General features: G+C 43.3%; 3 protein-coding genes across 3 annotated transcripts; 2 read left to right on the top strand and 1 right to left on the bottom strand.

Annotated features, from left to right (window-relative positions):
- Positions 1–684: 684 nt before the first annotated feature.
- Positions 685–5,546, top strand: BDCG_07844 (uncharacterized protein). The gene is made up of 2 exons (XM_045423621.1): positions 685–2,232; positions 2,291–5,546. Exons 1-2 carry the CDS (start codon positions 1,188–1,190, stop codon positions 4,123–4,125), a joined length of 2,880 nt encoding a protein of 959 aa, XP_045272511.1. The 5' UTR covers positions 685–1,187; the 3' UTR covers positions 4,126–5,546.
- An 8-nt stretch (positions 5,547–5,554) lies between these two features.
- Positions 5,555–6,517, top strand: BDCG_07843 (uncharacterized protein; the record flags this gene model as incomplete). Its single annotated transcript, XM_045423620.1, has 1 exon — positions 5,555–6,517. The coding sequence occupies one exon, from the start codon at positions 5,555–5,557 to the stop codon at positions 6,515–6,517; it is 963 nt and encodes a 320-aa protein (XP_045272510.1).
- A 1,822-nt stretch (positions 6,518–8,339) lies between these two features.
- On the bottom strand, positions 8,340–11,659 carry BDCG_07842 (uncharacterized protein). The gene is made up of 4 exons (XM_045423619.1): positions 10,803–11,659; positions 10,299–10,616; positions 10,089–10,205; positions 8,340–10,018 (listed from the first exon to the last, which is right to left on the bottom strand). Exons 1-4 carry the CDS (start codon positions 10,911–10,913, stop codon positions 9,116–9,118), a joined length of 1,449 nt encoding a protein of 482 aa, XP_045272509.1. The 5' UTR covers positions 10,914–11,659; the 3' UTR covers positions 8,340–9,115.
- Positions 11,660–13,281: the final 1,622 nt, after the last annotated feature.

Below are 13,281 nucleotides of genomic sequence, written 5' to 3'. Positions count from 1 at the left end.
TTGTGGTTCTCCATTCAAGGGCTAGTTACCGTTAGTTCATCTAGAAGTATATATTTTCCCACTCATTTGACGCGAATACTGCTTCGAGGTGGCGATGGAGGAAGGCGTAGAAATTTCCATATTAAGCCATAACTTGAAAATTGCATGAAGACAATCCATCACAGGATGTTAGAAGACTCACAGGGTTCGGTCTGGTTAAATTGTAGGCAGAAATTCGATGAGAGAATGTACAGATTTGACCATAATTCAGCTATGCAAGATAAAAAAAATCAATAGCTATATCTAACGGCGGCAAGGGTAACACATGTCCTATAAGATCCTAAGTGTCGGAGTTGGTGGTGTAGATACCGAGATATCTAAAGCATCTAGGTTGGATTGAGAAGTAGAAGGCTAGAGGTGAATTAGAAACTAATGATTGACGTTAGACGATTGTCTTCCAGAACCTCATAACAGTTGCAGCACCTGGCTTTCTGGTTAGTAGGAATAGTTGACGCCAGGTAATCCGCACAAGGTTCTTTAATGTTCATTCCGTATATTACTATATTTGATTCCTCTGAAGACCTTTTTGTGTCGATTTAAACGTTTGCGGGTGGATGGGAGAGGGTCACGTGGCAATGCGGCTTGCAACCTTATCTCAACATCCTGTCTCTATCCCCAGCCAAAGCTTCATCTGTAAAACACAGCAACAGTTCCATCGAAGGCGCTCTAATTGCTTTGTTAGTATGGATTTACTGTACAATATGAATTATCTCGGGGTGTTTCGACCTACCCGATTATCTGGTGTCTACCTCCAGGTATATGCCAGACCTGAAGCTGATGAACACCGAACTTGATGCGCTTTCATGATCCCTGGTTCAATGAGAACTGGGCTCTTTGGTCCCCTTTTTATGGCAGCCAAATACTCATCTGGTCATTCTTACATGTATGGACCGGAACCCGCCCCTCTCGAAGGGAAATGGCTACCTACCGCCAGAGGACGTACTTTCCTAGTCAGCGGCCGAAGTTGCCAGAAATGCGCTCAGCATCAAACTTTTAGACTACATTGTGCTTTGAGTCTGTTGTTTTGTTTAAGATAATATCCGTTTTCATCATAATTCTATCCATCGTTCGTGATACTGGTTTTAGCAGCAGCACAACAGCAATAGTATTCTACATCCAGCTTTCATATCCAATTTCAGTTATCGAGTATGGTTTCAAGAGCATCAAGCGCTACAGTTAACCCCCTGAAGAGACCCAAATCCACTTCTTCTGTTAAGTCTTGCCGTCACATCCCCACTGTCCCAGAACTTATAAATTCTCAGGCTGTGCATTACCATGCAATGGCTGCAGCATCAATTGCCATGCAGCGTTCCAACCAACGAAGCTCCATGGATGTAAGAGGACATTGCAACACATCACATAGTGGGGATAGCGAAGCGGACGCGTTCTCCTTTCACTCCTCTAGAGCTCGAAGTATCCGTTTCATACCTGGCGATGACAATGGTGCTCGGAGTCTACAACCGCCCATCCTGTGCCCAGGTTCTATAGCTTCCCCAAGTAGCGATGGGACTGCCAGAAATGATCTCGCATTCAATCCTGTGGCTGAAGAATTCAACCCGAAAACGAGTGAGTTGTTTGGAATTGACAACAGCATCCCGTCAGCGCCATCATCCTATCGTAAACTCCGCAAAGCCAAATCTATGTTCTCAACCCGCAAGCGCGCGATGAAGTCGTCAGATTCATCCTATTCACCTTTTAGATCCAATACCTACTCAGATAGCTCTGAAATGGGCCACCTTTCTCAAGCGACACTGCGTCGATCAAAGTCTTTCTTTGGCGCAGAGATCACCCGGCAGCCAGATGATGTGAAGCGGACACAAAGCCAGAACGCAGCAATTCAGTTAGCCCGTGAACAATATCTACAGGAACTACAGCACCCGAAGCAAAACTATGGGTCAGAATCTATTCTTAGCGGGAGAGGACGACACCAACCAAGGCCCTTTAGAAAATCTCTTCGGTCTTCTAGTGGTGGGGATGTCGAAAATGGAATCCCAGATGCTATGAAACCCGGCGTAATTCACACCAGTAAAAACCTTCGAAGCTCAAAGTCAAGAATCTTTTCGGCGTCAATCAAAAATGGCCTAAAGAGGATATTTGGACGAGGTTCGGTCGCGCAAGATGAAAAAAAAGTATCCACTGCGCAGCGCACGCATCGATTAGGATTCAGTGACTATGTCAGTTCAGAATCGACAGGTATATTTCAGTCTCCGAATCCGTTGTGGTTTTTATTGAAACATACTAACTCCTACAGGACTAACGAGCATTGGCAACCGGCCAGCGAGTATCAGGACGATGAGAAGCTCGGATAGTTTCGGTACATTCAGTTCCCGCGCAACGAGTTGGGCAGATTCAACCGCTACCACTACTACGGCTGCTAGAGATACTGTATCTGAGAGAAATGGACTTTCTATCATCCAAGAAAATGGTGGCCCACTCGAGCCCATCCCTTCCCGATCGTCTTTTCATTATAACGATGGGTACTCCGTCTTCCGAAAGCCTTTATATCCAGGGCGCAGTGGTAATAATGCTTCTGATGCCGTGGACAGCCAGCGGGTATACTCCGCTCTCTTGAGACATATTGATGGGTCCCACCACCCCGATGAAGGTGATATAGCTCCAAGAGCAGGAACTGTCCGAGGATCGCTATATAGCCCTTCATCGTCAGTATACTCAAACCACACCGCCAAGAGCATTCACCATGTACCTAGCGAGGCGTCAATGAGAACCATCAGAGCGTTGCCTCCGGTGCGGGGCCAATCTCCAGGTTCACAAAGCCAGATTTCGGTAGGCTCGAACTATCGCAGAGAAGCAGCTGCTATTATACCTCAAGAAATTGCTCAGCGTAACGAAAACATGACTCGCTATCGCTCAATGCAGTCGCTTCATCGGTCAAGATCGTCCCTTTGTCAACCTAGACGTCATATGCGATCCGAGATTCTGAACCCGTTTGTCCCGCCTCGATTTTCCTCCTACGAACGAACAACGGGCTCCGACGATGACACTGGAAGTGTGATCGTATCGCGGCCCGATGTTATTGACCGATCTCCTGTCTCCCCAAGTGTGTATTCGCGGACGACAAGCGGGGATAGTCCGGATCGTCAGGGAAGCAGGAGAGATTTGAGTTTGTCAGAAGCTAGCGATGAGCGAGGTACGGTTACTATCCTTGCTAGCGAGAGACTGCCATACAAACCAAAAGATACTGGCGGTTATTCGTGTAGCAACAGCCAAATTAAGGGTAGTGCCGAGTGGAAATCGTGGATGAACTCGCAAATGGACCTTTTTGATACTACTCCTGAGAGCTATGCAATGGCTCAGAATCCCAAATTTCCCAATAGTCATTACCGGGAAAGGACGGAAATTCATGACGAGTCGAAGGATGAAATACACAAGAAGTCGTTCACCACGTCCCAAACAAGCGAATATTCTACTGTAGAACCTATTCAAGAACCAGTATCGTTTGATGTCGACCAAAGACCACCGCTAGTGGAATTAAAACCAATTACGAAAAATAACTTTTCGCGGCCTCTCTGCCTGTCTTCTGATATACCTATCTCCATTTCTCGCCCTGTTGTTCAGAAGCCATCGGTAGTTACCAGATCGGAATCTCCCCATAGTGTTCATTTAACCGACGTTAATCTTGGGAGATCCACGCCAACAGACTCTATTCTTCCGAGAAGTGCATCGAGAAGTCCCAGTGCCTCTGCCTCTCCAAAGTTACTGTATGAGAAGTCCAGGTGCCTGGAACTTTCTACTTCGCCAGTTACACCTACAAGAGCTTCGAAAGCTGTCCATAGTACTATCTCTCTTTGCAATCACAGTGAAAATGATAGCCCAAGCAGACGAGTAAGCGACCCTAGAAAATTAGCCCCAACGGCCAATTTTAGCTCTGTTCGCAACAGGAGAGACAATGGCCGAGTCACAAATGAAAACTCAAGGGGAGGCAGAGTCACTACGAAGGGCGACCTGCCGGCCTTAGGAGATATACACTCGACAATTAGCAGCAAACGCATGGTGGACATATTCTTGAGTCAGAGACGGCGTCAAATGGGTGGAACGGAGAAAGGTATGGAGTACGCTTTTATCTAGCCCTACTCTACCTTCGCAACTCCATACCAGCTTATGTCACTCCTTCTACTCGGTTAACGGGGGACTTATGAATTGGAATAGTTTTTACGCCTCATTTGGAACGTACACTACTACCCCATTCATACCTGTCTATCTTATTCTGTTTACACCTTTTGCTATTTGGATATTCCTCGTTCGTAGTATAAAGGGATACTATGCGCTTCTTTCTTATTCATTCTGTCTCTCCTTCAAAACCTCTTGGTGGTTTCTCACTATGTTCCTGCCAGTATACCTGTTAAACCTAATTAAAGTATTTCAGTTACCGTATTTCCCTTTGTTGAGAGTATATCAACGATTTTTTTTTTCTTCAGTTTTTGCCACGGGGGTGGGGCGGTTAATCGATTCGCAGCGCCAACTCGTTCCGTAATCAGTTTACAAATGCGTCGCTATTTTCCTAATTTTCATCATGCACCTACTTATATTTGACGTCACTTTTTCACGGCGGAAACTCAAACTTTCTCCAAAACCGCTTTTTGGGAATCTTGGAACCCCCCAAAATTTCTCCCGCTCTCGTCCCAGAGATCAGATGGGAGCGGAATTCTTTATAGTTTTCCAGTTACTTTTCTATGCAAAGCGTATAGCATTCCCGATTCGTTGGCTATGAATGACTTACCGCGATATGTATTGGGAGCCATCGTGATATGATTAATGATTGATATGTTGCTATAAGGCGAGCTTGTAATACCAACAACACCAGTGCCTGTTGCAATCAGTGCCCAACAGTGCGGTCCCCAAACAGGTATTGTTCTGGGATATGTTCTTGCCAGCGGGGCGGAATTCCGCTGCGTATCACCGCCTGTCTTTCTGTTGGACGCGCGCAGAAGATACTTTCAAGAAGGTTCACTCTCTGCCAGTTGCCCGCTGGAAGCTATGAGCCTAATAAAAACGGCAAAACCTTACCCAAAAAAAGGGTTTCACCATATCTGCTACACTTCTCATAAGTGAACTTTATTCAATAGGACGTTATCCTCCATGCCTTGGACTACCTTATTGCTGCGTGTCTCTCTTTCCTTCCTTCCTTCGATGTTTCTTTCACCTATTTCCTCACTACGCCTCAAATACCTTTCTATCAAGTACGATCATCTTGATATTGCTCAAGAAAGCTCTTTCTATTCACTATAATCCAATACACATCTCGAGTGCTCTTTAGGCGCATAGTTGTATCTACCTGTTCGTTATTTCTTTCCTCAAAAGAAGCCCTGGTCACGAGCTAGAAACTCGCGCCTACCTCAACCATTATTTTACGAGCAAAGCACAGGATAAGAGAGAGACTAAAAGGGAAGGCTCTCATCTCAAACCTGTCCAACCATATCATCACCGGTAAGTCCTTCCAGTCTTACAGCTAGCCAGGGTGGGAATAACAGAATCGCAAGCATAGGAAGGTGCAACCATGTGGCTTATGATATGGCCCATCGCGTTCTGGGCAGCTGCCGTCATGCTTGCCAGCTCACTATTTTATATCCAATACAGAGTTAAATGGCTCAGGACTGAGGCTATTTTGAGCATCATCTTTGTTCTTCTGAACTTCACTGTAATTGTGTTTCTTGGCTACCAATGGGTCTCCTATGAGCTTGACTTTGATGAACTCAACAGACGACACCCGCATATCATCAATACTCAGTGCATTATTTCACACGTCATATTTTTCTCATCGTTTGGAATTTCAGTCATCGGTTGCGCCAGCTACTTCTTTGTGAAAAGACTCCTCCTCCCCAGCCGCAAACATCACATCAACAATAGTAAAATCCAATTGCTCCTATGTGCCTTTGCTATGGGCAGTGCTTGGATGGTCACATACCCTTCATCACAAGCAAAAGACAGCCAAGATGAATTCAGAGAATTGCTTGAGAGCGGAAAACACGAGGAATTGCGGTCCAAGCTCCGTGGCCTCGCTAACCTCCATATTGGCCTTGAAGTATTCGCATGGCCTATGGTTTATGCAGGCCTGTACGCGTTTGCCAGAGCGTTACGCTCAATAAAGTCCCGTGCATCGGACTGCTTTTTTAAAGCCTCCCTCCTCCGGCACGGAATTTCCACTCCACCTTATTCTCCCCGCAGACCTTACGAGGCAGAATACGGCGATCTCCAAGCTGAATTCTTCGGCAACAGCGCTCTTGTTCAGCTAAAATCGTTTGACCAGCATCCTATGGTTCGTCCATTGGCAAATGCTACACGCCATCCGCCAAGAAACAGGCTAGTATCTCTAGCAGAAATACCAGATTTGAGACTCCCTCCTCCAGCATTCCTGGGCGATCAGAGTTTTTCTCCAGGGCTAGTCTCAATAGACACCTTCGTCCTAGATGTGCCGTGGACAACCCCATGTTCGAGATTGAGTCACTGTTCGATTACATAGACGGGCACAGGCAGCCTGTCATAAAGTGATGATTAAATGAGGATGTCCGCTAACATTTGTTCTACGGTACATTAGGATTTAGCAGATTTGCGATGACATCTCAGTCATGATTTCATCACCTGCAAAAACACCTTGTTGTGCTGGCCTTGAAACGTTTTAGTAACTTGAATGCATGCTTCTGATCCCACGGCGGTAGCAGCTTCTCTGTTAGGCTGAGTTTGACGGGGTCGGTTTACTAGCTGGTGACGCTCACCCCCCGAGCTATCGAGCAATCGAGCAGGGGTAAGCCGATTGAGAACGTATAACTTGTGCTTTGAAGTTATGAAGCAATCGAACAGGAGTATCAGCACAAGGAGTCCAATGATTCAGGTCGCTCGTATGTGAGGTAGATCAAATATTGTTTTCTCTTGCACGTCAAGTTGTACCGTTTTTGATCCAGCCCGGAAACAACGCCTCTACTATATCGCCTGAGAGCCCAATTCAAACGAGAAAAGACCCGCCTGTTGAACAGATTGCTCAAACTGTGCGGATGGCCATAATTTCAGAGAACCCATCGACAGGAGTGTGATCATATAAAATATGAGCACTACATAGGGTTGGGACTGCCACGTGAAATATAGCCCTGTCAGAATGTCAGTCCAACTGCCCAGACATAATCAATTAGGCAGTTAATTAGGGCCTTGGGAAGGTTAGCTGGGCGTCCGAGATCGATTCATGAACTTCTTGATTTGTTCATGACAGCCAGATCTGGGCAAAGTGCCTCACTCGACTTCAACGCTGGTAAAGCAGGTTGCTGCTTATGTCCATCTGACGCGGACAGACCCCTAGGCCTCTGTGTTCGCTACAGCAGAAAATGTCCTGGCCGGGGTAGGAGAGCGCCAGAATGAAAATCCCGATCTAATCGCAGTACACTTGCAATGGACAAGGAGGTACAGCAAGGGCTTACTGGGCTCATCGTATATGGGCGAATGTCAAAACCCGCTACAAATTAGGTAGTGTGGTGGATGAGCTCTTTCATGGACATGAGGACTAAAGATTGAGTCTACTTGAGCTTATCATATATTATTGTTGTTGTGTGTTTTGGGAATAAGTTGTTTGGCTGGATGAAGCACCGATCTATTTTTTTCGGGAGATTGTGTTTTTAACACTGCATTTTCTCTGTTACTATATATACATCTCAATGTCCATGCGTATCTTTTGCTATCTACGTATTATCGACTCCTAGTGGTAGCGGAGACACATCTCCCTCTTGAGCTTAAGCCCACCACACCATTCATCGCGAGTACCATGGCTGCTCTCTACTTGTTCGCTGAGTTGAGCCTTCGCTTCCTGTTTCTGGTTTTAACAGAAAAAAATGAAAGAGAAAAGGGGCTATAATAAGCTTCCCGAAGAGGCTCAACGGCCGTCGGTGTCTCCACTCAGCTCTGTGATGAGCTGACACTCCAAAATCTTGTGCTTATCATCCATATGTTGGGAAAATACCAGGAGGAACGGAAATCGACATTTCGACCCCGCCGGGATCGGTAGGCGGCTGGCGTGTCAGGACGGAAGGATGGAAGGGTGAAAACGGGTGTAAGAAGAGAGGATGGCTGTGATCATCTCAGGTTTTTTCAAGGAATTTGAGAGTGAAGGTTTATAGTTGATTAATTTATTATCAACAAGTATACTTATCCTTCATATCTTATCCTATACTCGATTTCTTCAATCAAGTCTCTGCCTTCTCCTCTCCGCGTATTTCATCTGCCCTTTCCCATACGCGCATCATGCTTGCCATGAGTTGAGCAAGATATATAGGCTTTAGAGTTGACAAATGAAGGTGTGGTTGAGAATCTATGTGTATATTGTAAACTAGTTATGACTTGGAAATAAGAGATAGTAACCTGTGTGTATATTATCATCAAAATACAAAAATTAAATCCTTCTAAGGCTACTTAATACTAGCTATTAAAATATTGGAACGTTAAATTCCTTTCCATCCCCTCTTGCTCTTTTTGAACGCATGTACAGTGCTCCGCAAAGTAAGTACATACATGTGCAATTAGGAATCCGAACCCAGTTAATTAGGAAATGTGAGAAATATCTTCAATGGAAGGAAGAAAAAGAGAAAGAGAAATCTCGATCAACCATATCAATTTTAAACACAAGGGGGAAAAAAGAATATATGGAACGGAGGAAGAAAAGATATACGATAAGGATAAATAAGCCCAGGTGGTGTTCCAACGCGGTAGGGAAAAATGATATATCATATGAAAAGCGATATATAAAAAGACCCAAGGAAAGAGAAAGGAAAAAAAGAAAGGGAAGGGAAGAGGAGAGAGAAGAAGTCAAAGGTAAATTAGATGGAACAAAGGAACCTGAACCTGAACGCGACCAAAACTAAAGATTAGAAATATAAATTTTCAAGTTAGGCTTTTTTATCTTTTAAATTTTAAAACGCGAGAGAGAGATAATAAGAGAGAAGGGCAGATGGACGGTGGTGTGTCTTGTTTTTGCGTGTCGGTTTTCCAGCGTTAAATCATCCAAACCCCCGCTTCCCTCTCCGCTTCCTTTCTTTCCCATTCCCCCCCTGTTCCCTCATCGAAAAACCCACCCCCTTCATCACTCGCAATAGTTCGCCGGAAAACTCCCCTTTACCCCCCTAAGCTCCCCTTCCCACCAATCATCCGTACTCTCCGTCTTCTTAAGCACACGTATGCGATCACCTTCTCGAAACGCTAGATCACCAGCTCCCTGGCCAGGGAAATCGTAGAGGGCCGTCACGAAGACGGCATGGCTGGACGCTGCGCGCGGAGGTGGGGGTGGAGGCTTCTTTTTCGCTGCCGCGGCGGCTACGTGTGTTGTCATGCCTAGCGGTGTTCCAGTGTGTTGGACGGACGATGGCTGTCGCTCGCGGCTGAAGTAGTCCATGCGTGGGCCGGCGGGGGAGTATCCGGTTGGGGTTATGCTGGGAGCTGCGGGGATGGAGGAGTAATCTGAGATTTCTGGGGAGTATCTTGGTTTCGTGGAGGAAGGGTATGTTGTATGATTATGGGGGGGCGAGTGGCCGTTGGGCCCGCCGCCGTTTGGTCGAGGTTTCGATTCGAAGACGGGGGATGGGGCGCGGAGGTCGCGGATTGGGGAGACGGATGGTTTGCGCACGGTTGATTGGTTGCTGCTGGTGCGACGGGCGCCTAGGCCGTTTGGGAAGGAGCCGTTTTTGTGTTCGTCGGATGTTCTGGGTTGGCGGGAGGTTCTGCGGTGGGAGAGACAGGTTATGGTTTCTACTTCCCGTTGGGCGGGGGCGATATCTCGTTCCCAGGTTTGAATTACCAGGTCCATTGCAGGGGGCGGGGAAGGGAAATTTTCTTGTTCGCAGTAGTTGTGGAGGGTCGTGTAGTAGAGTGCGAGAAGAGTGTTTTGGATATCGATTTGTGCAGCTAGTAGATGGGGGAGGATGGAGAATGTGGCCGTGATTAACCGCGGGAGATGGGCGCGAAGATGGTCGTCTGCAGCGCTATATTCCTGTTTTGATATTTAGTACTCCATAAGTTCTGGAAATGCATGCTTCAAGAAGGGTTATAGCGGTACGGACATCTTTTGCTCTGCTCAAGTCCATCTCAGCCTTCGCCAATGCTGCATTATCTCGATCGGACCGCTTCGTCTTCTTCCGTGATGTGTCCACTCGGTTTTGATATCGCTCAAAATCCAGCTAGAAATATAAATATGTTTAGTATGAGAGTACGATGGATATGTTAATTAATATTGGCGGATTGTATATATAGTTAGTATGCACGGCACACACCTTCTTATCATCCCTCTTTTTAATGATCTTTTTAAACGGCTGTAGGTAGTCCTTTGCGTCCATTGCGGGCCTGATCATTCTCTCATCCACGCTGTTGATCTCCGTCAGAAGCTCCGTCCTCAATTCCTCGTACGCCTCGTGTAGTCGAGCTGTTCTCGCGAGCGTAGCCTCTGGGGTTTCAGCTGGGGGGCGGGGGTTAGAGGGCTCTGAGGAACCCACTATAGGGTTGTAAAGAGATTCGAATTCCTGGACCATACGGGCCTGGTAAGTGAGGATGGCCGTCCAGGCATCGCGCCATGCTTTGCTCGAGTCGATTACCTATATCCACAATCCAATTGTCAGAGCTTCTCGTTCCCTTTCTATTCCTTTTTCCACATTATGTTATATCCCGGGTTGCCTTTCCCCTTCCGCCTTTTATATTTGTAGGTTTATTTTATTTCCCTGCTAACTTCCACCCATCGAGCCCAAAAATAAGATATAGGAGAAGGAAAGATTTTCGCATACCCTTGCCAGCAGCTTGTCGGCATCGTCAAAATCCTTCAGCAAGACAGAGACCTGGCTGTCGTCCGCAGACCGCTTCATAAACTTCCCGAACTGCCTGTGTACCGTATTCATGGTGGCTGGGTTTGGTGGAGCCGTAGATCGGTGGTCGCGGGAGTCAATTTAGGAGGGGGGTCACGAGAGGGAGATTGTCTCAGCGGAGGTGGAGGGAGCGGGTGTCGCCAAAAAGGAGCATGGATAAAGACGGTAAGCCTAGTTAGAGGATGCTAAGGATGAGTCTGAGCGGGGAGTCAGAGGATATGGAGACAGTTGAAGAAGAAAAATGGAAGAAGAAAAAGAGGGGAGCAGTTGAAGAGTGGAAGGAGAAGAGGAAGAAGATCTTGAAGGAAGCGGGTGCAACAACAGGCTGCGTCACCAATTGCAGATCCCTGCAGCTGAGTCTGTTTCAGCGCAGAAGGCAGAGAGACACAAGAGAAGAGACAGAGATAGAAAACGACAGCGAGTTGACTGGACACAAGCAGAAAACAGGAGAGGGAGCGGGAAAGTGATTGACAAAAGAGAGGGGATAATAGGGAGAAATGTACGGAGTAAAGTAACTAGTTGAGCAGTAAAAATAGAACCACCAACTATTTAGCCTGACAAGAGGATTCAGTACCCAGACACAAAGCCCAGCAGCAGCAGCTCGCTTTGATCAATCAATCATTCAAGCAAGCAGTTAAACGATAGTTAATCAAGCAATCACCAAGCAATCAAGCAAGCAGACAAGAGATCTTGGCGAGGGCTGGCTGGCGATCAGCGGGACACTCGTTTGGCTGGGCAGAATGATGGGCGGGATGAGGAAGTATGTAACAGTAATCAACCATGTAACGCTCGTTTCCACCTAACGCTCGCCTTTGTAAATCAATTACAATCAACTTTAAATGTTAATATCTCAATAAATATTCATTATTTTAATTTTTTAATTTGTAATCTATAAATATCAAGACTTACAGTATAAAATTATTCAAAATTATTATAATATAGTTAAAATTGATTAAAATATAGATTCAATTATAAAATAAAATACAGTAAAATAAAATATATAATATTTTATTATAAATTAAGAAATATATATAATCTATAAAATATTTAATTTTTATATAAAAATAATTTATATTTCTAAATATATATATATTTTTATAATAAGTCTATGCTGAAAAGATTAGTATTAGATATAAAACTTATATAATAAAAATAGAAAATATTAAGAAGAAAGAGAAAGTATGAGAATTAGTAATTAAAGTAGATATTTATATATGTATAAGATAAAGCTTCAGAGTAGAAGAATAAAAGCTCTATAAGTTTCTTAACTAAGAATTAATAACTGAGAATTAAAGCTTTTAGAAGAAATCTATAAAGTATCAGATTCTCTTTACAGACTGACTACTTCTATCTAAGTAAGATATTCATTAATTACTTAATAAACGTCTATTATATATAAAAGATTATATAATAGATAGATCTTAATAATCAATTAACTACTCTATAATATTACCTTTATCAGATTATATCTCTTTTATATATAAGAATCTGTTAATTCTTTAAAAATCAAATTCTTACACTTCATACTTTTAAATTAAAGATCTAATTATATTCTGAAATACTGTATTAGTAATTCTGCAGCTACTCATTATAAATTAAATTAAAAAGAACTCTGTTAATTTTAAAATTAATTAAGCTGTTATAAACTTCTATAATAAGTCTGTAAGCAACTTCTACATTCTTATATGAATGAAAATGTAGATAGTAAATATATCTCTGTAAGTAGACTGACCGCTGAGATTATGAATTTCATGTTTGATTTCATTTAATCTGATCTCATATATTTCTTAATATGAGTCTCATCAGAACTAAGTTTTAAAAAAATCTGAAAATGAATTATTTCTGAGAGAAATGATATGAAAAATAATCAGATTTAATTTAAGAATAGTGAAATAAGAGTAATTTCTCAGAATAAACTGTGAAAGATAATCATTCTTTTAAAATTAGAATAAGACTGAGACTGAAGATTAAATTCAGTCTTATTTAATTTATTCAGTAATTACTTATATAATTAGAATTTGATAATAATTATTAATAATACTTATAAAACAACTAAATATATTCTTATATAAGTTTATTCTTTACTTTCTTATGAAAACTACACTTCTCTGATATACTGTGATCGAAGATATTAAACTGTCTGATAATTTTATATTTTATAATTATAAGTTTCTTAATTATTTCTTCTTATAATTATTCTTAGTGATAGTAATAAATATCTCAGCTTGAGTTGAACTTTCACTTCATTCTCATCTCTGTTAATGAAATTATTAGAATATTATATATTATCAGTGTAACAGTTGAATATATACCTCAGACTGAATTTCTTTTTAAGTAATTCAACTACTTCTTAAGATAAGTAAATAAACTGTTATATACTTATCAGACTGACTGCAGTATT

The sequence above is a fragment of the Blastomyces dermatitidis genome (genome assembly GCF_000003525.1).
Source record: "Blastomyces dermatitidis ER-3 genomic scaffold supercont1.10, whole genome shotgun sequence".
Classification (NCBI taxonomy): Eukaryota; Fungi; Ascomycota; class Eurotiomycetes; order Onygenales; family Ajellomycetaceae; genus Blastomyces; species Blastomyces dermatitidis.
Note: the sequence above shows the minus strand (reverse complement) of the source record. Positions and strands in the feature narration are given on the sequence as shown.

Coding starts and splice junctions, on each gene's coding strand:
- BDCG_07842 (XM_045423619.1), bottom strand. CDS start 10,913: ATGAATACGGTACACAGGCAGTTCGGGAAGTTTATGAAGCGGTCTGCG. Junction 10,617..10,802: donor CCGACAAGCTGCTGGCAAGG/GTATGCGAAAAT, acceptor TTGTGGATATAG/GTAATCGACTCGAGCAAAGC. Junction 10,206..10,298: donor AAAAGAGGGATGATAAGAAG/GTGTGTGCCGTG, acceptor TTATATTTCTAG/CTGGATTTTGAGCGATATCA.
- BDCG_07844 (XM_045423621.1), top strand. CDS start 1,188: ATGGTTTCAAGAGCATCAAGCGCTACAGTTAACCCCCTGAAGAGACCC. Junction 2,233..2,290: donor TGTCAGTTCAGAATCGACAG/GTATATTTCAGT, acceptor TAACTCCTACAG/GACTAACGAGCATTGGCAAC.